At 57.4% G+C, this 23,361-nt stretch overlaps 1 protein-coding gene across 2 annotated transcripts; it reads left to right on the plus strand.

Annotated features, from left to right (window-relative positions):
* Positions 1-272: 272 nt before the first annotated feature.
* Sik1 (salt inducible kinase 1) lies at positions 273-11,217 on the plus strand. 2 transcript variants are annotated; one of them, XM_027929302.2, is made up of 14 exons: positions 273-384; positions 1,311-1,481; positions 1,935-2,051; positions 4,295-4,358; positions 4,522-4,683; positions 4,821-4,945; positions 5,032-5,155; positions 5,720-5,943; positions 6,200-6,349; positions 6,715-6,837; positions 6,949-7,165; positions 7,621-7,905; positions 8,491-8,722; positions 9,030-11,217. In XM_027929302.2, exons 2-14 carry the CDS (start codon positions 1,326-1,328, stop codon positions 9,379-9,381), a joined length of 2,331 nt encoding a protein of 776 aa, XP_027785103.2. In that variant the 5' UTR covers positions 273-384; positions 1,311-1,325; the 3' UTR covers positions 9,382-11,217. The 2 variants fall into 2 exon arrangements, with proteins under 2 accessions (XP_027785103.2, XP_071471101.1); XM_071615000.1 differs by having other exon boundaries at positions 6,772-6,837.
* The last annotated feature ends 12,144 nt before the right edge of the window (positions 11,218-23,361 follow it).

Below are 23,361 nucleotides of genomic sequence, written 5' to 3' on the forward strand. Positions count from 1 at the left end.
GGCGGCCGGCGCCCCTGACGTCACCGCCCCGGTCGCCAGGGCGACGGCCTCTCCGGCGCGCGTCAGCGCCGCCCGTCTCTTGGCAACCGCCCGATCTCCGCTCCCTCCGCCTGGCGCGGGGCCGCGCGTCGCTCTGGCGTCAAAGCGACGTCAATGGGCTGTGGCGGCCGGCGGGCCGGCCGGGGCGGGGCGGCGGGCGGGGCGGGGCGGGGCGGCCGCCGCGTGCGGCCAGCGGGCGCCTCGGCGCTGACATGCGGCGCGGCCCGGGCGGCGGCAGCAGCGGCGGCGCGAGCGGCAGGCGCCCGAGTAGCGCGAGCAGCCGAGCGGGCGGCGGGGCAGCGGGGACGGCGGCGTCCGGGCCGGGGCGCGCGGGCGGCGGCGGAGGTGAGCAGCGGCGGGGCTCGGGCTTGCGGCCGCCGCTGGAGGCCCTGCAGGAGCGCGCGGGGGGCTCGGGCGGGCGCGCAGCCCCCGGCTCCCCATTGTGTGGGGCGCGGAGCAGCGGGTCCGCACGGCCGCGGGGAGCGCGGTCCTGGAGTCGGGATGGAGCCGACCGCGGGCGGCGGGCACGGGGAGGAGCGGGTCCGCACGGCCGCGGGGCTCGGGGGTCTCTGGATCGGATGGAGCCGACCGCGGGCGGCGAGGAACGGGTCCGCACGGCCGCGGGGATAGGGACCCGGGATCGGGATGGAGCCGACCGTGGGCGGCGGGGTTCGGCGAGGAGCGGGTCCTCACTCACTGCGCGGATCGCGTGGATCGGGGTCCTGGAGTCGGGATGGAGCCGACCGGGCGTTGGTGGGCGGGGAGGAGCGGTTCTGCACGGCGCGGGGGGCACCGGAGTCTCTGAGTCAAAGGAACCCCGACCGCCGGCGGCGGTGTCCGCAGGCGGCGGTGTTGGTGGGGAGCGGGTCCGCACACCCCCAGAGATCGGGGTCCTCGAGGCGGGATGGAACCGGTTCGACGGCGGGGGCTGGCGGTTCTGCACTGCCTGCGGGGCTCACGGGGTCTGGGGATCAGGTGGAGCCAACCGCGGGCGGCGGAGGCGGGTCCTGTCGCCCCGCGGAGCTAATGCGATCCGGGACTTCTAGACCGGAGGTGACCCGGAGCGACAGGTGTGGGAGCGGGTCCTCAAGTCCCAAGGGGAATAGAGGTCCCGGTGGAGCCGACTGCGGGCCGGTAGTGTCCGAGCGGAGCTCGGCCGAGTGGCCGAACAGGGTCCGGAAGCTGGAGTGGAGCCGACCGCGGGCGGCGGGCTGGGGCGTGCGCAGCCTCGGCCGGCGTCCCCGCTGAGCTCGCCCCTCGCTGGTCTGCAGGTGCGGCCCGGAGCCATGGTGATCATGTCCGAGTTCAGTGCGGCCCCGGCGGGCGCCGACCAGGGCCAGCAGAAACCCCTCCGCGTGGGCTTTTACGATGTGGAGCGGACGCTGGGCAAAGGCAATTTTGCGGTGGTGAAGCTGGCGCGGCATCGAGTCACCAAAACGCAGGTGCGCAGGGGCTCCGCGGGGAGGACAGGGAGCCTGACCCGAGACCCCGGGCTGATTCACCGCCTGCTGGGTTGATTGTCAGTCATTGTTAACGCCCTAGTCTGGTAAAGAATAAAAGTCCTGTGATACGTTTATATATAATTCGTACAAATTTTAAAGAATAGCAGTGAGAATAATAACCAAACTAAAGACAAAACAACAAGAAAAACCATGCGCACACAGTCAGGGGAGGCGTGGTTCCTGGATTCAGAGCTAAGCTGGCCTCATTCACTTGAGACATGTAACTTTGATTTCTTTAAATATCAGTGGTTCCTTTGGTTAATTTTCCCCAGCTTTTTGTGACCTTTTATGAGATATAAAGTGTTTGCAAAATTAACTTGCAAAAAATGAAACTTATAAATGTGGATAAGTGGTTTGTTTTTCTAATATCCTTTTCCTTTTTAAAATATGCAGGTTGCAATAAAAATAATAGATAAAACAAGATTAGATTCAAGCAACTTGGAGAAAATCTACCGTGAGGTCCAGCTCATGAAGCTGTTGAACCACCCCCACATCATCAAGCTTTACCAGGTGAGGTCCCCTGCCTTCCCTGCCCAGGTAGTCCTTGCCAACCAAAGCCTGGGGCTTCTGAAAGGTGCCCCTTTTCTGGATGTGTGTGGGAGACAGTGAGCTGGTTGTGATTTTTATAAGATATGCATATGTATTTGCAACCGTTTTCTTGCTTTTGGATTATAATTGGAGATTTGTTTCATTAAAATTTTATCTAGTATCAAAACTTTCTCCAGTTTAAATGCATAGAGGTCTGTTGTTTAAGTGGCTTCACTTTGAGAACCACTTCTGTAGTGTTGATACAGGTCCTGGACTTGGTCCAGAAGGACAAATTTGAGTACAACTAGAAACTTCTACCTTTGCACACGATTATTAAACTTTAAAAGAGCTGTTCTTACCAGTTTTCATGAACTTACCTTTGCAAGGGCATCAGTGAGCACTCCTCTTCCTGTTTAACTCTTCTTTGCACAGGGAGATTCTTTGGTCACAGACACTTGCCACTTGCTACCTGTTAGGAACGTGACTTACCCGTGACCATCTGTTGGTTTGTTTTTTGACTTTATTTTTGTTCTTATTATTAAAATTAATACATTAATTATATCTTTGGAAAACAAGTAAATAATTAGGACAGCAAAGCAGTCTCCTTCTTGTACCTCCTGGTGATAATGACCACTTTTGCTAGGATGAAGTCACTTCTGCTTTGCAGAGAAGTGAAGGCTTTGCAGGTAGTCACTACTTCATCTGCTCGTGTTGACTGTAAATTCCTCTTAGAGACTCGGGTGGAGCTGTGTGAATCAGGTGATTGTGGGAGACGTGTGCACGGCTGGCAGGCTGCATGCACTGTGGTAGGAGAGTGTGATCTAAGTGCACCCCCACCCTGGCTCCTGGACTTGTGTTGTTGGAGCTTGTGCTTCTCATGCAGGGACAGTTTCCCCGGTGTCTTTAAGCACAGAGCTCAGGACCTTGTGCTCAGAGCTCCTGTCTCATTTGGTCATCATGTTTAAACTGTGCTTGGAGATAAGAAATCTCCTCCAGGGCCACCGATGTTGGTGCCTGGAAAGTGTGCCTCCCAGCTGCTGTGGCTTCTGACTTTGTGAAGAGCTGACTCACGACGTCAGTCCTTCCTGTGTCCCTGCTCTTCCACTTTGTCCCCTGGGTGGAGTTGGCTCAGTGAAGGAAGTCTGTTGCCCATGCCCAATGCCAGAGGCCTTTTCTGGAGGTGCTTGCTGTTGCCACAGTGACTGATGGCTGTCTGGGTGGGGGGCAGCGAGGATGCGCGGTCCTTTGGTCTTGACATCGTCTGATGTGCGAGCAGCTGCCCGGGCCTGGAACCTGCCCAGCTGCTTCATCCTTTCCATCAAGTTTTTAAAAAGTTAAAGGGATTCTGGAATCTTTTTCCTTCTCCTCCTCTTTTTTTTTTTTTATGGGGAGAGAATGAGCAGTGCTGTCTACTCCACACATGGGTGGGGCAGTTAAAACCCTAGCTGGGCAATTTAGCTAGAATTTTAATAATACTTTTCTTGTTAGATTTCTGGATCCAAGCAGTTGTCTATAAGTGTCTTTTTAAAGGAATAACTGTATTTTGAACTCCTCCCCCCCAATTTTTTTTTCCTCATAAGAATATTGACTCTCTTCCTCTAAAATATGTTCAAACACACACAGGCATGAGTTTGTTTTCTTTCAATACAAAAGATTTGAATTTTGCCTTGTTCTTAGTTAGGTTTAAAGTCCTTTTCTTAGGTAACACAAAGTTCCCCGTGGATATGAACTTTCAAGGTGTATATTGACACTGACTGTTGCCCCCCCGGCACATGCTGACAATCCACTGTGGACCAGAGTGGCTCCCTGCAGCCTGATGGCAGGACCATGTTCTTAGGGCCTCTGTCTCACCCGGGAAGCAAGCAGGACTTGAGTGTCAGCCACCCTTCAGTCTGCTCTGGCTGCTGACTTGAATCACCTGTCACGTGTGAGGGGTCCAGATCAAGTGCAGTGGCCCCCAAAGTCCTGGGAGGTACTTAGGGCAGCCTGAGTTAGTAGGTGACATAGGAGGATGCAGAGAGAGTAAGGCATCAGGTCGCGGACAGGTGCTCCGGTCACTGTGGGGAGGAAGCCCCTGGGTTCTTTACTGCAGGGGCTTCTTCTTTTCCCTTTCTGACTGTGCTCATCCTGTAGAAGTAAAGATGTACCGGTTCAGGTGGATTATTTGTACCTGTAGTGTGTTCTTTTCTTGGGTTAATGTTAGGTCTTCTTCTGTTTTGTTTTAGGTTATGGAAACAAAGGATATGCTTTACATTGTTACCGAATTTGCGAAAAATGGAGAAATGTTTGGTAAGCCACACTTGTTTTTAATACCCACTGGAGCCAAGTGTGCTCACTTGGCAGAACCTGCCCATGTGGTTGGGTCCACTCGTCCTCGGACCCTGTGCCTCCCATCCCCGAGGGCAGCCACGCTGCGCATCTCGGGACCCAGCTGCGTTTCCTCGTTCTGCAGACTATTTAACTTCCAACGGACACCTGAGTGAGAACGAGGCGCGGGAGAAGTTCCGGCAGATTCTGTCGGCCGTGGAGTACTGCCACAACCACCACATCGTCCACCGCGACCTCAAAACGGAGAACTTGCTGCTGGACAGCAACATGGACATCAAGTTGGCGGGTGAGGGGGGCTGCGTCCAGGGGACAGCTACTGGGTGTGGAGGCTGTGAGGGAGGTCCAGCTTTCTAAGTCCACTTTGAAACTGCAGCTCCTGCCGTTTCTAGGCTGACGTCCATCGTCTGTTTCTTTGCCTTGCAGACTTTGGATTTGGGAATTTCTACAACCCGGGAGAGCCTCTGTCCACATGGTGTGGGAGCCCACCATACGCAGCCCCTGAAGTCTTTGAGGGGAAGGAGTACGAAGGCCCCCAGCTGGATATCTGGGTAAGAGCCTGTGAGCGTGGACCCTGCAGCTCAAGGCCACGTCTGGCAGCCTGCTGGGCACTGACTCTGCTGTTGGTCATTCACAGAGCCTTGGTGTCGTGCTGTATGTCCTGGTCTGTGGCTCTCTCCCTTTTGATGGGCCCAACCTTCCAACGCTGAGGCAGCGGGTGCTGGAGGGCCGGTTCCGCATCCCCTTCTTCATGTCTCAAGGTGGGTAGCCACAGAGCCGGCCTGCTGTAGCTCAAGGTGGGTGAGCGGGTGATGGCTGCGGAGAGAAGCAGGGGTGTGGGTCTCCTGCATGGCTGCTGGGCTTTCTACTGAGTCCACTGTCACGTCGTTGAATCCGGCTCAGGTGGCTGGACGCAAGAGAAACCTGACCCCTGGGGTGCCTCCTTGGTGTCCCACTTATGGCCAGGTCGGGTCCAGGCTGGGTCCAACCTCAGGCTGTCTCTCAAGAGTCTGGTGTCTGCAGTCTCCCCAGGGCCAGGCTGGGATGCTGGCCTCTCCCCAGTTCTCACGGCCCCTGTGCACATGCTCTTCTACTTCTCTCACATGTCTGACCCTTTGCTGCCCTAGTGTGTCACACCAAGACGGGGTCTGGTTCTTCCTGGGGATGTTTTGAAGGACCAAAGTGTGCCTTTCCCAGAGCCCCGGTCTCCTTGGGGGCAGGTGTGGGCCCAGGGTCCAGCCTTTGTTAGGACTGTCACCGTGCACGGTGAGAGTGGGTGCACAGCCTGGTCCCCAGCATTCAGCATGTGTCCTCCTCTCCCCCAGACTGCGAGACGCTGATCCGTCGCATGCTGGTGGTGGACCCCGCCAAGCGCATCACCATCGCACAGATCTGGCAGCACCGGTGGATGCAGGCCGACCCCTCCCTTCTTCAGCAGGCTGACCCCACCTTCTCTGTGCACAGCTACACCTCCAACCTGGGTGACTACAACGAGCAGGTGCTGGGCATCATGCAGGCCCTTGGCATTGACCGGCAGAGGACCGTGGAGGTGAGCACACCGCCTACCTGCCCTGACTGCCGCTGACTTACCCTGTGTGTCGAGACGGCCTGGGAGCAGCGGAGTAGAGACGGGCTCTCAGCACTGGAGTTCCTGTGGGTGCAGCTTAGTTTAGAGATAGTCTGCACCACCCAGGAATAACCTGGGAATAGCCTGGTAGGGGATCCCAGCAGCCAGCACAGGGGCCCAAGGTGCAGCTCCAGGCCCGAGTGCCAGCCACGCCTGACCCCACCGTCCTCTGCCCCAGTCACTGCAGAATAGCAGCTACAACCACTTTGCTGCCATTTACTACCTCCTGCTGGAGCGCCTCAAGGAGTACCGGAGCACACAGCCGTCGGCCCGCCCCGGGCCTGCCAGGCCGCCCCGGCCCAGAAGCTCGGACCTCAGCAGCTGTGAGGTGAGCGGGAGGACTCCTTCCCAAGCCTTGCTCTTGGCCCTTGGCCTTGGATGGTGTCCTCTACTGTGAATCCCTTGCTTGGACCATGGGGATGAAACTCAGAGCCCCCGCCCCCTGGCTCTCCCAAGTTAGGCGGCAGGCCACGGCTGCCCGGAAGTGACGAGGTGCGGGCCGCCCCACTGGGACTGCCCCACAACTGCTTGTTTCCTGCTTGGCCCTGGTGCTGGCCTCTTGGCACTTGCTCCTGGTCACCTGCACGTTCATGTGACCTTGGAGAGGAGGGCGTGTCCTGAGCCATTTAGCATCTAGCATCTGTGTGCCCCAGTCTCGGTGCGAACTTGGTCTTTCTCTTCTGTTGACCCCAGGTGCCTCAGGAAAGCCTCCCCGGGGACCCTTTCCGATCCTCCCTGTTGTGCCCACAGCCCCAGGCCTTGGCGCAGTGTGTCCTGCAGGCTGAGATGGACTGTGACCTCCAGAGCTCCCTGCAGGTGTGTAGTGCCCACAGCCATGCCCAGGGCAGGTGGCATCCTTCCTAGAGGCCGTGATCCCCCCGCCTGTGCTCACAGAGCCCAGTCGGTCACTGGTCTCCCTCCCTGCAGCCCTTGTTCTTCCCAGTGGATGTCAACTGCAATGGAGTGTTCCAGCACCGCCCCGTCTCCCCCAGCAGCCTTCTGGACACGGCCATCAGCGAGGAAGCCAGGCTGGGTCCTGGTCTGGAGGAGGAGCAGGAGGCTCAGGAGCCCCTGCCTGGCAGCACAGGCCGGAGGCACACACTGGCTGAGGTCTCCACCCACTTCTCCCCAATCACCCCTCCCTGTAAGTGCCCTGAGGACCTGGTGCATGGGTTAGGGCTTAGGCCACCCCAGCCTTGCTTAGAACAGACCTTTTTGCCTGGTATCCGCCGTCGATCATAGTCCTCAGGATCTGCTTGTCTGCTTTAACTCCCAGGCCCTGGTGACTGGAGTCAGTGTGCATGCTCATTTGGTGGAGGGGCTGCCCTGGGTGATTGGCCCGGGCCTCTCTGTTTTGGGGTCTGAGCCTCTTGATAGCCTGCCCACCTGTACTTGTACCCACAGGCTTGCCTGTGCGGTCCCTGGGCTCCGGGGTTCTGGAGCCCTCCGTGGACACCCTTTTCCTGCCCAGGCGAGGGTCCAGCTGGGAAAGGCCAGCTGACGTTCCTCACCAGGGGCAAGTGCCAGGGGCCTGTCCCTTTGCCTTGGCCTAGAGAGACAGGCTGTCCTGCCCTCACCAACACCCTACTCTGCCTGCAGGTATAGTCGTCTCCTCTTCCTGCACCGCGGCCACGGCCTCAGAAGGAACCAGCTCCGACAGCTGTCTGACCTTCTCCGCAGGCGAAAGTCCCGTCGGGCTTGGCAGTAGCCTGGCCACCCAGGGGCTTCTGGGCACCTGCTCCCCAGTCAGACTGGCTTCGCCATTCCTGGGGGCACAGTCTGCCACCCCCATGCTGCAGGCTCAGGGTGGCCTGGGCAGAGCAGGGCTGCTCCCGGTCAGTTTCCAGGAGGGACGCAGGGCATCAGACACCTCACTGACTCAAGGTGAGGCACCCTCCATGTGCACTTCCTCCTTGGCGGGAACACTCCTGTCCCTGGTAGACACCTCTGTCCTTGGTGGCAGATGGCCTTCCCCCTTCTCACCTGGTGTGGGGACCCAACATGCTCTTGGGCAGGCTGGAGCTGCCGTTCCAGCGCTGGGCAGCCTGGTCTCCCTGGGTGGACTCGAGCCTGGGTATGGCAGATGACCTCTGGTGGCTAGTTCTGTGAGCTGGGATTGTGTGTGCTGGCCGCAGCCACTGATTTTCAGGAGGCTCAGGGAGGGACTCCGACAGTCACAGCCCTGCACCCCCTGCTGCCTGGGCTCCTCCATGCCATCCCAGCCCTCTGCCCACGTGGGCCCGGGAGCCTGTGGGTCCGCAGTGCTGCTCGTGCCCATCCACCCTGGAGCGTCTGTGCAGATGCTGCCCAGGTGGGGTCGAGCCCGCCCCAACCTCAGGGAGGGGAGCGAGGACTTCTGCCTCCCTGTAGGACGCCACAACAGCCAGGCGCTCGTCCCTCCTGCCCCCTCCCAGGGCTTGGGACGCGGAGCCGGGAGCAAGCCCTCATCCCTGTGCTGCTTCTCCCCAGGGCTCAAGGCCTTCCGGCAGCAGCTGAGGAAGAATGCGAGGACCAAGGGGTTCCTGGGGCTGAACAAGATCAAGGGGCTGGCCCGCCAGGTGTGCCAGTCCTCCTCCAGTCGGGCCTCCCGGGGCGGCCTGAGCACTCTGCACGCCCCCACCCAGAGCCCGGGTCTGCAGGGCAGTGGCACCAGTGGCCGGGAGGGCAGAAGCCTGCTGGAGGAGGTGCTGCAGCAGCAGAGGTAGGCCGCTCCCCAGGCCCACCGGGCGCTTCCTGGGAAGGGGGCAGGCAGGGGTCGGCTGGTTACTCGTGAGTGGGTGGAGGGCAGCAGTGACTGGAGCTGGCCTGTCATGGGCATCTCTGAGAGGTGAACAGAAGCTCGGTGAGAACATGGCTCAGAGCTTGTCCTACACAGCTCGGCGGGCCTCGGCCACCTAGCCAGCAGCTGCACAGGGCGGGCAGGACCAACCTGGGCAGTGCAGAAACCTGAGAGCCTCTGAGCAGAGCTGGTAGGGTGACCTGTCGCCTCCCTCTTCTCTGTCCCCCAGGCTGCTCCAGTTACAGCATCACCCGACTGCCCTGCCCAGCTGCCAGCAGGCACCCCCGCTGCCCCCCACCTCCTATGTGCTCGCCCCCTGCGACAGCCCCCTTGTGTCGGGGCTCCCGCTGCTGCCCGCCCCCCTCTTCCAGGCCGGTGTGTCCCCCGTGATGTCAGCTGCACGGCTTCTGGATGCCCACCTGCACATCAGCGCTGGCCCAGCCGTCCTCCCCACGGGGTCCCTGCCACCATGCCTCTCTCGGCTGGCCCCAGGCTGCGACCCTGCTGGGCTGCCACAGGGGGATTGTGAGATGGAGGACCTGACCTCTGGCCAGCGGGGGACATTTGTCCTGGTACAGTGAGGTGGCCCCACTGTGCCCACTGACTTTTCTAAGCAATAATTTCAGAGTATGTGAAGACATTTTGGACTCAGAGCCAAGAACTTTTTAGAAGCAAAACAAGCAATACGTTAGGTGTATGGGCTTTTTAGGTTATTTTTTTGTTTTATTATTATGTTTTTTTCTTGCACTGAGTGACCTCAACTTTGAGTAGGGACTGGAAACTTCTTGAAGAAAAATAATAATCGAGGAGTGAGTGTCGTGGGGGGACGGGGCGAGGGTGGGGCCTGGCTGCCCTCCCTGGCGGTGACAGCAGGCCCTGCCCCCGCGCATGCTCGTGGTGTCCTGTTGGCTTTACTTCTAGTCCTCACCTCTTGAAACATTTATGCTGTAACGAAAACTGTGAACTTGCTGCTTCTGCATCCATGTAGAAGAGTCCTCCTGAGGACCGCCAGGTGGTGGGTCCTCTCCCCGAACCAGAGCTGGGGGACTGCCCTCCTTCCTTCAGAGGAGTGTCACACGTCCGCTGCTCAAGGCAGTGCTGCGGGGTCCTCTGGGGGAGCTCCGAGGAGGAGCTAGGGGGCGCGACTTGGCCCAGAGCCCCGGGCACTGCGAGGAAGCCTCAGTTTCTTCCTGCTGCGCATCTCGTTTCTGCTGCTAATTACTGAGTTTTTATGCATTTCATTATCAGGGTCCAACAGCAACACCTGACTGGGGACGCTGGGCCGCGTCGGGTGTGGGAGGTGGGCGCAGGGCCGCCTGCTGCCTCTGCCCCTGGCGCCAGCTCCAGCCGAGCGCTGGTCATCTGGCTTTTGTTCACGGAGAGTGAAATAGGAAGCTTAGGTCAGTGTTTGTAAAGCTTTCTTTTTTAAGCAGATACTGTATATGTATATAAATAGGGACAATAGACACTATTATTTTCTATATTTTGTACTACACTTTCGCGTTCCTGTTTGAACCTCTCCCGGGCACGTTGAGAAGCACCCCCAGCACCAGGTTGTGTTGAGGAAGGGGCAGCGGCTGGAGCTGGCAGAGGAGTGGCCTGGCCTGACAGATGGCCACCCAGCCAGCCAGAAGCTCCCTGGGACAGGAAACGGCTCCCTGCTCTGTGAGTTCCCCTCCCTGACCAGGTGCCTTGCTGGGCGCAGGGCCCGCAGTGTTACGGAGGTCGGCGGTCATCCTGAAGGGGAAAGTGGGGGTTTTCAAAAGCCAAAGATTGACTGAGCTACTTGAGGGTCACGGAGGCTGGTGCGCCCAGTGCGCGGCGTGGCCTGTGGCCCTGCCCTCCAGCCGCCGGGCCTGTCTCCCTGCCTGTGTCTGCTGCTGCCACCACTGGCTGTGGCTTTTTCAGTGACTGTGGAGGACTGTCCTTGGGGCGCAGACCTGGTGCCAGGCTGCTGAGAAAGCACCAGGTCTCGCCTGCCTGCACCTGGCCCAGCCTGGCCTCCGTGTCATAGCGGGGCTGTACCCCGGCCTCTGCCTCCCGCGGCACGCCACCCATCCAAGGCCTCCTGCCACTCTGTTCTCTGAAGCAAGGACAAGCACTTTACTTTCATAGGGATTTTGGGTTTTCTTACACTGTAGACCCTCTGGAGGTCGATGAAGTCGCGTCTTCACTTCTCGCTGTCCTGGGCGTGCGGCTGTTTCCCAGTTTCCAGACAGCGCTGTCCCAGACTGTAGTGCGGCAGCCTGTTTAAGACACTACGTGATCTGATGGAGATGTATATAATTGTTGTGTTTTTTTACCATGACTGAATTGTTTTATTTCTTTTGTTAACATGATAAATGTATGCCAAATGATTAGTTGACATATTTTTTTTTTAATTTAATATTTAAATAAAATATTTGGGGGACCCTTGACTCCTCTCCTGCTCGTCTCTGGGAGCTTTTCCAGGCACCTCATCAAGAGGCCGTGGCCTCAGCCTCCAGCTCACTGACGTTGGAACCAGAGAGGCCGTGACGCCAGCGCGGCCCCAGTCTTGCCAGGCAGACCAAACCCCCCCAGGAACAGTGGCGGGTGGCCCAGCGATGAGGGCTCCTCCAGCCTTGCCAGCCGCCGGCCCCCAGGTCCCTGAGGTCTCAGCAGGTCTCCTCAGTGGGCCTTCCCTCCCCAGGACGTTCTTGGAGGCACTCATAGGTCAGGACTGGGAAGAAGCAGAGAAACCGCAGCCTAGTCTCAGAGCCTTGGCTCCTCCCAGCAATAGGGCAGGGGTGGCACGGACACTCACAGAGGCTCGGTTCCTTGCAGAATAATTTCAGCTTCACACACAGTAGGGCCATCATCACAGCCCTGTGCTGGCTGGTGGGAAGGCCCCGGGGACACCACACAGCAACTCACAGCATGACAGGGCTCCCCAGTAACCCGTCAGCTCCTCTTTTGGTCTACACCCAAAGAATGGAGAGCAGGGTCTCAGAGAGCTTCCTAAGCAGGTTGCTGGCTGCAGTACACAGAGTCAAAAGGTGGAAGCAGCTCCGTTAGGACTTGATCACATTCACAGAGGTGTCTGGGTGTTATGGCACACCGTGGTCCCCATGGCTCACGAGGCCGAGGCAGGAGGCTTGCAAGTTCAAAGCCAGCCTCAACAACTTAGGGAGTCCCTAAGGACTTAATGAGCCTGGTCTCAAAATTAAAAAAAAAAAAAAAAAAAAAATTTAAAAGGCTAGGGATATGGCTTAGTGGCTAAACACCCCTGGGTTCAAGCTGTATACCAAAAATAAAAGGGATCTTCAAGGGGAGATGCCCAGTGCATGGACAATAGTGTCCACAAAGCGCCAGGAGGAGGGAAGTCGAAGGCCGGCCACTGTTGGGAATGGAACCTGCCAGGAGGGCCAGAGCGCCTCAGCATGTGGCCAGGGCCCTGGGGCTTTTGCACAAGGAGTGCTACTTCCAAGGCCATCCCAGCCCTCAGTGGCCCTGCAGTGGGCCTTTGGCAGCAGGACTGGTGTGAGAGGTGGGGGCCTCCCTGTGTCCTGGGGAGTCTTGGTGGTTTGTGGGACACCCTTAGGGGCGAGTGAGCATGTTTCCACTCCCTGGCTGTGGCTACTACTGCCTTAACCGTCACGAGGCCCCGTGGGGACAGGAAGGCCAAGCCAAGCACACCCTCCAGGAGAGCTAGAAAACCCAGGCCCAAGCCCCTGGGTTCTCACTTGTGCCCCACTGTGCACAGGGACCCAGGCTGGAGCAGCCAAGGGGCCCACAGCAGTCTGCACTCTCAAGAGCCTTGTCCTGTGCCACGACCAGCATGGCTTCAATTCAGGAGCCCAAGGGATGATGGGGGATTAAGAAAAGACAAACAGACACAGAGAAAAAGCTAGGGCCCGTGGGTGGCCAAGCCTGGCGAGGCTTGATGGACACAGAGCTCGCTCAGCACGTGTATTATCCAGGTTTTGTCACCAGAAGGTTATCTGTGAGAAGGCTTTAGCAAAGTGGACAGTCTAAAGGACGCAGAGAAACTTGCAAGACATAGAGGTCATCTTGTTAGGCCTGGAATCCTCTACCCCTGGGAGTTGGCGTCCGAATCCAAGGTTCTGATTTCTAGGGCCGTATGTCTTTGCGTGTAGCCTCCTATGGCCGGCATTACTGTAGCAACCGGGGCATCGCGACCTGTGCTTTCGCACAGTCAGCTCCCAGTGCAAAGGCAGCCACAAAGGAATCAGAGACCAGGGTTCAAGTCACTGCTCTCCACATCTCCCCCTTTTTTATTTTTTAAATGCAAGTGATGAGCTATTGTTTGGAGTGGTTGGACTTCTTTTGATAGATGTAGCATCTCACCGTTATAACACAAAAGAATATCAGTAGCAAACACATAATTCCAAAAATGTACCCTACTGTGTTTTAACGTATGGGATCCACAAGATCATTCCTGCTCTCTTGAATATCTTGAATGTGATGATGAGGGTCACGGAGACTGAACTGTCATTACTTTTCACCAAATGCCCATGGAGTAATTCTTAGTGTTCTCCCAAGCCCACTGAGGGCATGACACTTTGCTGCTCTAGCACAAACATATCTGTAGTCAGCATGGCAATGAAGCCACTGCTTGAATCCAAGAGCAGCACGTTCATTTGCTGTATTTATGACTCTAGCTTCCAGGACATTTAACTTCGTTTCTATCTTGCCATCAATATTTACCTGGTTCTGTGGGGCTTTTGAAGTATTCTGAGCCAAATCATTAAGAAAGTGAGCATTTTGCATTCTTGTAGCTAAGGCTACAGTGGATGTCATGGCAGAGGCCAACACAGATACTAAAGTGACTACCCCAAATACCACAAGGCAAGAGTGCACCAGTGTCTGTTCAGCTGGATAGGCATCTGTTGTGGGGCTTGAACCCCAGCATCAGATACCAGGGCTCTGAGGTGTTGGCTGGGATCATAACAAAGGAGGGTTGGTACAACACAAGCACTTCCTGTCCTTTATTATACCTGGAATGCAATTAGCCAGATTGCAACTTTGACAAGTCACGTGGTATTTTTCTTCTGCCCTGTTTACTTTTATATTCCCAGAAATTAAAACATAAGGAGACTCTACACAGGCCTGCAGGCCAAGCAGGGAGCCACTTCACAGCTCTCGTCCTGGGTGCTGCTTGGTGGTACTGGGGTATATGGTGAGGTCCAAGGCAGCGGTCACACACCATAGCTCTTTCTGTACGCCCCCATGGCTGAAGGGCAGAGTCGTACTGACAAATCCTCCAGGAGTCACGATTTCAGTGTGGGTGTCTCTTATCAAGTCTATGAGACCAATCTAGAATAAATCCACGACTGCCAGGGATATCGTGTGGCACTGGCATAATATTGGCACACTCCACCCAGTTAGGAAAGGCACCCATTCTACTGTAGTGTCATTAGGGCAACGAGGTATTGGTGGCTGCCCCACGGGAGACAGTTATGTCCTTGGGAAGTCCCATTTTTCTAATTGTCTGGAAATTTTTTTTTTTAAATCCCAGAGGCCAGTGACAATGGCTACTGGGTCCCCCATATACTGTCTTTATCTCTTGGGCCGATTTTAAACAGCCAGTATTTTCACTGAGGGACCAACATATAGGCCGTTCCCCAGTGTGACCAGTATCACCAAACCCAGTTGTGTGAACAGGGGTAACAGGTTTATCTGGAAACTCCCACCGCCGCGTGTACCACAGGTCAGTACTGGAGCGGAGTCTCCCGTCCACAGAGTCAGATGCTCTAAGGTGGATCTGGGAAATAAGTCCGGAAGTTCCCCATGACCCCCACCTACCTGACAGCTCACAGAAGCCAGCACAGCCACAAACATGGTGGCTGCAGACTGGATGACCTCCCTGTGGTGGGCCCTCTGTTCAGCGGCTGCATCAGGCTCTTGAGTCGTCCGCATGTTGGCTTTAGGCATTCTGGGTCTGCCGAGCCTTCTTCGTGCCCCTCCTCCTCTTCCTGGCATCCTGTTCCTGGTGGAAGTCGGGGCCAACACGTCAGCGTGGGCTTCAGTTGTGTGAACTGTGGCTGTGGATCCTCCACGGTGGTGACCAACAGCAGGCTCAGGTACCCAGACGGGGTGAACGGCACCTTCTGGAAAGACACAGCGTGGCCTCTCCCCCACATTACCCCTGGATCTGGTCCCTGCCACGGCCCTGTTGTGAGTCTCTGCAGCAGTCCAGGCCTGGAAGCCCGGGGCAGCGGGAGTCATGGCCCTCAACTGCAGCGGGGCCCTCAGGGTTGCAATTCAAAAAACCTACAACAAAGAGCACGTTTCCAAGGACTCTGTGGGGCTCTGTCTCCCCTTTTTGTTTTGCAGTTGTAACATAAGGGGTAAGTGAGCCCTCTCTCCCACGGCCTGGCCTTGAGGATTATTAGAAATACCAGTTCGTGATCAATATGGTATTGATCACAGAAGTGTTGAAAAGAAGGACTAGAATAAGCTGACGCATCGTGGGTTTTAGTCTGTAGACAGCCCAGGACTCCAGAGCAGCTAAACAGGGAGCGACGACTTCATGTGTACTTTGTCCTGTTCGAGTGGTGGCGGAAATGAAGCGAGAACGACTATTGATAGGAAAGTGATCACAACACAGCTCTTTCAGATTCAGGGGTACGAGTCACATCCCTCGGCCACCACCGGTCTGGTCAAAGACCTCGGGGATCAACTCCAGTGGCTAGAACTGGAGTGTGCACGACACAGTGAGGACATTGGCAAAGAACTTGGCGAGCTCGCTCTCGGGTGATGTGGGACTCCCTGCGTAGGCCGGGAGCGTTTTGATGACATGCTGTGCGAGAGGACTGAGCCCAGGCCTGCAGAGACGACCGCCGACAGGCTGCACAGACCAGCAGCCGCTGAAGGGCCTGGGAGCGTGCCGTGAGCTCGGATGTGTCCATGAAGCGGGGATACTGCCTCCCACAGAGAGCTTTCTGCAGGCCACCCAGTAGTGGTTGTTCCAATGTGCACAGCGACTCCTACCGTAGGCACTGTCCTGTGGTATGAACTTCACTGGCAAAGTGCATTAGGGCACAGACAGAGCTTGAAGCTCTGCTCGCTGTGCAGAGGTATAAGGGGCTTGTATGAGCAAGGCTATGGTGGCAAGCCTCACCTGAACTGGAGCCGTGACTGAATACTGTAACTGCATCAGCTATTGGCTGGACACAGAATTTTTGGAAAAATGAATGAAGTTCTAGTAGCAAACCCAACAACCTTATTACCAGGATAGTAATTTTCCACTTGGCCAGGAAAATTAGCACAGCCACCTGCTGAGTGTGAGAGGGTTGCCAAAGCCACATTGTCGTTGACCTGAAAAGGCACCACAGTGAAAGGGCTCAGCCCCCACCCAGGGTCGAACTCGACTTCTGACTTTAATAATAAGCTGAGCAACAAAATCAGGAAATGGGGTTAAAGATTTTGGAGGAGAACAAAAGGCGGAGCCGTTGGATAACTCCTGAGGGTTGGGGGGTATGAGAAGTAGGAAGGACTAACGCCTGTACAGGCTCCTATCAATTAATCCTGCTCCGTTGTGCAGTCTCGAGGGCAGCCCTTGCTTCTGGAGTGAGCTGCTGAGACCAGAGAGGGATCTGCACATAAGGTGTCAAATAAAGGGCTCAAACCTGCAGTGGACAATTGTAAGTGAGGCCTTAACCAGTTAATATCTCCCAGTAACTTTTGAAAATCAGTAAGAGTATGAAAAACCTAAGTTCTGATTTGTAAATTTTGTGGATGGATTACACATCCTCCAATTAAACTGCTCAAATACTGAAAAGGAAAGGGCTGCAGGCATCGAGCATTCCGTAAATACAGTGGTGTGCCCAAGTGTCACCACCCTCTCAACCTGTTCTGCACTAAGCTCCATCCACTTAGATGTCCACAACAAACAATCACCCTGATACACAAGCTAGGTAGAAGGGCTTTCTTGGCCAGAGTCTCCCACAGGCCCTGTGCAGGAGGAGCCGTGGGACCACACCGAGCAGGCAACTTAGTTCTTCACGGTTTTAAAAGAAATGGGTGCATTTGATCCAATGGGCTGACCACAAACTTCCAGGGTCTGCCCCAGCTGCCCTTGCTGCCCAGAGACCCTGATGTGGTGGGGGTAACATTGGGACCCGGGTGCTTTTAATTTTGTGTTGGGTGTAGGTTGAGGCCCGGGAGCAGAAACAGTCATAATCAGGCTAGCAGAGGTGTGAGCCAGCTCCCTCCCTCCCCACACTCCTCCCCCAAGTCTTCTCTGCGATGCTCTCCCGTCCCCCGCGCGGCTCTCTGGGGCAGCGTCCTCCTCCTCCGGGTCCTGTTCCTTCTCATAAGGTAAGGGCCCTGCGGGGAGGAACGCTGCGGTTGGCAGAGGACGTGTTGAATGTTCACGATCTCCCTGGCATTTTGGGAAGCCAGGAATCGTGTCAGGAGCCTACCAGTCCACGCCTCCTACGATGGGTCGAGACCGCGAAGGGAGAGGCGCTGTGGGTGCCTCTCCCGGTCCTCAGCTGCACACCTAGCGTGTAGCTCTTCACAAGTTTCCCCACGTCTCTGTGTCTACTGTTCCCTCCTCAGGGAACCCAGGACAGGTTTCAGGAACAAATTCCAAACCCGGTGACAGCTGCACCTTCTCTACGGGGCTGCCTGTGACTTAAGCATGACTTTAAAGTGGCGACATGGGGAGCCCTGTCTCTGGATCCAAGCTTTCCCGTGTCTGACACCTGGCTGGAAACGTGTGCTCCTCGTCTTTAACCGATGCCTGCCTTCAGAGGGTCCTCCATCTGAATCCAATGAAGAAGTAGCCCTGGATCCAGTCCCTGTTTGGGCCCTAACTACTGCAACCAGCACGGCCGCTGGTTCAGGAACCCAGGGGTGATGGAGGATCAAGAAACACACAGAGACACATGGAGAGAAGACACTGGACCCGGGGGTGGCCAAGCCTGGTGAGGCTCGAGGACACAGAGCTCACTCAGCACGTGCCTTATCCAGGTTTTGTCGTCAGAAGGTTATCTGTGAGAAGGCTTTAGCAAAGCGGGCAGTCTGAAGGACGCAGAGAAACTTGCAAGACAGGGAGGTCATCTTGTTAGGCCTGGAATCCTCTCCCCCTGGGACAACTCCCAGGGGCGTTGGAACCCAAGCTTCTGACTGTCCGAGGCGTGCGCCTTCACACACAGCCCCCTAGGGCTGGTGTTACCATGGCACCCCGCGGGCATCGCGACCTGCACTTTCCACGGTCAGCTCCCAGGGCAAAGGCAGCCTGAAGGGATCAGAAACCAGGGTTCCAGTCCCTGCTCTCCACGGTCATGGCCAAGGGGAGGGGCCCAGCTCCCTTGACGTCCCGTGGCTTCTGCTGTCTGAGGATGGATGGAGCCAAGCACAGTCCATCCTTTACTGGTGACACACTTTGGAAACCAGGCACTCTCAGGAAGACCTTGTCTTTGGACCTCTCGCAGCCTCTGGCCTCCATATTCTTGTCATGCTGAATGATGGTTTGACGAGTACGTGTCTCATTTCCCCAACAGATGGTCACTCTCCGGCAGACAAGTGATTCTCGTCATGCCCAGTGGCACTGAGAACAGTCCTGTGTGTGGTGGCCTCTTAATGAGTCCTTGCTAGGACCCTCAAGGGTCCTTCTAGATCTTGTGATGTGCATGGTGACAATGAGGCTCCTTGGCTTCTCAGGTGACAGCTGGGGCCCCACTTAGGGAGCTCCCAGACGCTGCTTAGGGCCCTCTAGCTCTGCCCTGGGAGAGCCTGCTGGTTCCTTTGCCCTCGGATGAGGAGGAGTCTCCAGGGCCAGGGGAGCGGGAGAGTCCCTGGTGCACCCCGCCCAGGTCTTGCCCAGACGACATTTCTGCAGCATGCCGTGCCCTTCCCAGGGCATTTCTCAAGGCGTTCAGGCTGAGGATGGGTTGGCTCCTGTCGGGGCCTGGCCGAGCCCAGCCGTGTTTGGGCACACCCTGACTGCATGCCTGTGCCTCTGAGCAGCGGGGCGCGTGGGTTCTGAGTTGTCCTTCTTAATCCTGTGGCAAAGGTCCAGGGATAGCCCCGAGCGGACCCTGCTGCCAAGCAACTGGCTGCCTATGTCCCCCTGTGTCTATGGCCCAGCACATGAAGCTTTGTCGTGGCCAGGGACAGGGCCTGTGCGGTCACACCCTGGGGTCTGCGTCCCCATGTGCGTCCTTCTAGTCCTGTGACCCGGGCAGATGACATGACTGGGGTGTTTTCAAGATGGCACCCACCACCATGGTGTCTACGCCTTAGGGTGATGGGAACCCTGTGCCGACCCACCTGTGGGAGGCTTGGCACAGTGCCTAGCAGGCATTGAGCACTCAGTAAATACAGTGGTGTCCCCGAGGTCACCACCAGTATGAACGGCCCAGAATATTTGCAAGGGAAGGAGAGCTGTCAGCTGACCAGCCGCACCAGGCCTGCCCCCCGGGGCCTCCTGCGGAGCGAGCTGGCCCCTCTTGTCAGGGCGGTGCCCTTCACGCAGCAGCTCAGTTCTTGGGCCAGGACGGGACACTCCTTGCTGGGCCACATCCTGGTCTCACCGTGGGCCTTGCTTTCAGGAAGGAGCCACCCTGGGCATCTAGCAACATTGTCCCCGGGAGTGGACTGGCTTCTTGTGTGTCCCAGCACAGGGTCACTGGACAGGGAGAGGGAGTTCCAGGAGGGTACTGAATCGGACTTAGAGGAACAGGCTTGAAGGGAGCAGAAGTGTTGGCCTGGTGATGTCCCAGAGAGGCAGCAGGTGTGTGGGCGGGCGGCCAGGGCCTGAGGAGCACAGCCCTGCTGGGACTTGACCTTTGATCATCAGGGGGAGGATGCTTTGAGGGTCCACGGGCAGGTCTCCAGGAGAGTGCTGTGTTCTCGGGCCTCCTGTCAGCGCTGGGAAGAGAGAACAGAAACCAGCAGGGCCGTGGCAGGGCGGAGCGGGCGGAGGGAGGGGCGCTGCGCTGCTCTCCCGGGGCTGCTTGCCTCTCAGTCCACTGAGTCATCACCAGTTTCTGTCTTTGAATGTGACTCCTGTGAAAACCAAAACGACCTGAAAATGCTCGTGCAGCCGGAGCACGGGCCCTTCTGCTGCGACTCTGACAGCTCTGCGGGGGGTGGAACGGGGCCACCCCGTGTCAGTGTCCGCTTGCAGCCTTCAGGGGGTGGGGGAAGGCTCAGAACCCCGTTCCAAGGCCACAGAAGGGGCAGATCTGCAGAGAAGGTCCCCAGGGCAGAGCAGTGCCACCAAGGCACAGCCGAGCCGCAACCCAAGGCCCGACTCTAAGTGTGAAGTCCAAGGAGTTTTGACACCGATGGACCCAAACACCTTCCGTCCCAGTCGGCACGGGGAGCATTTCTGTCCCAGGGCGCCCCCTTTGCCCTTAGCACTGGGGACCTGCTTCCTGTCGCTGTGGGCTGGATGTGTTTCCAGAGCTCCTTACAAGAGCAGTCAGGCCGTGCGTGCTCTGTGGCTTCTTTCACGCGGCCCCACGGGGTGGAGATCCATGGTCCTGCCCCTCCCCTCCTGCGGCCCAGTGTGTGAGGGTGTGCCGTGGTTTGTTTATCCATTCCCCTGGTGATGGGCATCTGGGTTGCTTCCAGCTTGGGGCTGTTTTTGATGCTGCCATGAACACCTGCCTGCAAGTCCCCGTGTGGGCGGGTTCCCTTCTCAACTGCAGCCTCCGGATCACAGGTGATGACACAGCTGCTCGGCTGTCCCCCAGGTGGCCCCACCAGGCCCCACTGGTCCCACACCCTCACCCACTGTGGATCGCCCTTGTTTTCCGCTGCAGCCGTCCGCATGGTCCGCAGTGGTAGTTTACTGTGTGTGTGTTTAGTTTTTCTTGGATACTGATCTTTAGCATCGTCTAACGGGCTGTTAGCCACTCTGCTCTTCAAGTGATTTAGATTTATTACTAGTTCTGTGTGCGTCATGCTGGGATCACTCCCAGGCCTCATGTGTGCTGAGCACGTGCCTTGACATGGAGCCACAGCTGGCCCTTGTCAACCTTCAGTCGGGCAGTTTGATTCCTGTGCCTGATCGCTTTAAGCGCTTGGCAGAGGACTGTCTGACCATGGGCACAAGCAGATATCCACAGCGTCTCTCACTCTGACTTGCCTTTCACTTGAAGAGTTGAAGATTTCAATAAATTTAACTATGAACTTTGTGAATTCCAACATCATTTTATTTTTGTTTAGTTGTTTTTTTTTGTATTTTGTCTAAGAAATCTGGGTCTGCACCATTGTTCTCTGAGTTTTGCATTCCTAAGTTCTTCGCATTTCCTCAGAACTTCAACATACAAACTGATTTCGGCTTACCTATTCATGCAGAGTGCTGTTGATGGAGTTCGTCACTGAAGGCCCGTGGGGCTCAAGCTACTTTGTTTAAACTCCTAACTCTACTTTTTGGCATAGACTTCTATTCCGAGCTGTTCAGATTTTCTATTTCATTTTCAATGAGCTTTGGGACTCCTGGGGCGGGCTATGGGCTTCACCATCTTGGACCGTGTCTCGTGGAATGATGGTCGTATGTTTGTTTTTATAAGGATGATGATAAAAACTTGAAAGCCACTAACTAAAGCAACTGCCTCTGTTGATGGACACAGAAGAAGGCTTGGCCAGGATGAGGGGGTTCATGTCCCCACAAGTCCTGGGCCTGGCACGCAGGCGGCCAGCTTCCCGCAGGATTCTGCCTGTCCACGCGGGCTTCCAGAGCCCCTGGCTAGGGCGGAGGCTGGTGAGCGGCAGGACGGCTCTGAGCCCGTTTCTTCTGCCTGCCCGGGAATAACAGCAGCAGGTGCCCGTGTGGCCCAGGACACGGCAGGGCAGGCCCAGCAGAGTGTGGCGTGGACACACCTGGGCAAAGAGCTGCTGCTTCAGCCCCGGGGGCCCCAGAGCCGGTTCCCATCTCACACGACCCTCAAGACGAGTGGGAGAAAGAAAGGCAGGTTGGGCAGGGCCAGATGGGCAGAGAGCAGCCTGCCCCATGTGTGGTGACCATCAGCCTGTGAGGTTTGGAGCCTCCCAAGGCCATCCCAGGGCCAGCATGTCCTCAGGCCAGCCCCAACCAGGCCCCTTGGTACCAGGCTGACAAGGGGCCTCCCTAAGTAGAGGCTGCAGTTCCAGCTCCAGGGTGAAGGGAGGGGAGGGCCTGGTGTCCTGATGGCCACCACCCTGGGAGCCCCACAGACACCTGGGGCTCCTGGGCACTGCCCACCCTCTCTGGGCCTGGGTTGCAGGCAGGCTGAAGGCTGGCAGTTCAGGAGGGTGGGCCTAAGCTCCCTCTCAGCACCAGGTGTGATTAATTTTCCTGAAATAGGCAGGGCGGCCCAGTGGTTGTGCCTGTCTGAGTCAGGTGGTGATCACTGCCTCTCACGGGCATGGCGTGCCACCCACCACTCAGAATTCAGAGGGCCCGCTGTCCCTGGCCCTGCTGGGGTGGCAACTGGAGTTAGGGGGCACATGATACTCTGCCCTGCGCAGAGCACCTGCAAGCCTGGGGCCAAGAGCCACGTGCAGATCATAGGTGAGGTGGCCACCAAGGGCACAGGGACAGTCACGAGGTTGGTGGGGGAGGGGACCCCAGGAAAGCTGACGGGGGCAGCTGGAGCTACCTTTGTGAATAAAGTCCCAAGCCAGATCCTACTGGAGGAAGGGCCGCACCTCAGCAACGCCACCCGTCAGATGCCACCCGTCAGAAGGAGAGAAACCTGGCCCTGCCTGCGCCTGCCACGGTCAGCAGCAGTGGGCAGAATGGGAGGGGGTGGGGCAGGTCCTGGGTCGGCCCCTCCGTCCCCCACGTGCTGTGGGCATGCTGTCACTCTCCCTGGGCCGATCCGGGAACGGAGCTGCAGGAGAGGGTGGCCCAGTACAGGGGTGCAGTGACAGCCACCTGTGCCAGTGGCCTGTCTGCAGGGGCAGCTGGGACAGCTCTTCTCAGCCTGAGCGCTCAGGGCTGCGGGCACTTGGGTGGAGTCCTCTCCCACCCAGGGACCACAGTCCCACCCCACAGGAGCCCCCAGGCCAGCTTCTGGCTCTGAAGCCCCGCCCCCTTCCCGGGCCTGTGACCGTCCTCCTGGCTCCTCCCACAGAGGCCTACCCTAGTGTGGTCACAGGGGCCCATGGCCGCACCCTCTGAGCCCCGTCCCTTCACTGTCTACCTCCTGGCGCTCATGGCAGTCTTCCAGGTCAGGGAACTGAGGGCCAGCAGCACAGGACTGGGCCTGCATGGTCCTGTGCCTGGGGACAGGGGGCTGGGCAAGGCCCAGGGGACAGTGTTAGCAGGGGGATGGACCCACCCCCGTCCCCAGCTGCAGGACCCACCGTCAGACCTGGGGACATGTGGGGATACGTCCTGGGCATGGAGGCAGGTGCGGTCTCTGGAGGTGGGGAGTGGCCGGGCTGTGTCCACCTCCTGTGCTCAGGGATCCTCTTCCCAGCCACAGGCGAGGCCTCATGGGTGGGTGCGACTTGGTCCTCACAGGGTTTCAGATGGGGAAACAGGTCACAGGGGTCCGTGGGGCCCTGCTGGCCTGACTGTCACAGCAGAGTCCAGGTGGAATGGGCCCACCGCTCTTTGCCTGGTTAGGAGT

Source organism: Marmota flaviventris, chromosome 8 (assembly GCF_047511675.1).
Source record: "Marmota flaviventris isolate mMarFla1 chromosome 8, mMarFla1.hap1, whole genome shotgun sequence".
NCBI classification, from domain to species: Eukaryota; Metazoa; Chordata; class Mammalia; order Rodentia; family Sciuridae; genus Marmota; species Marmota flaviventris.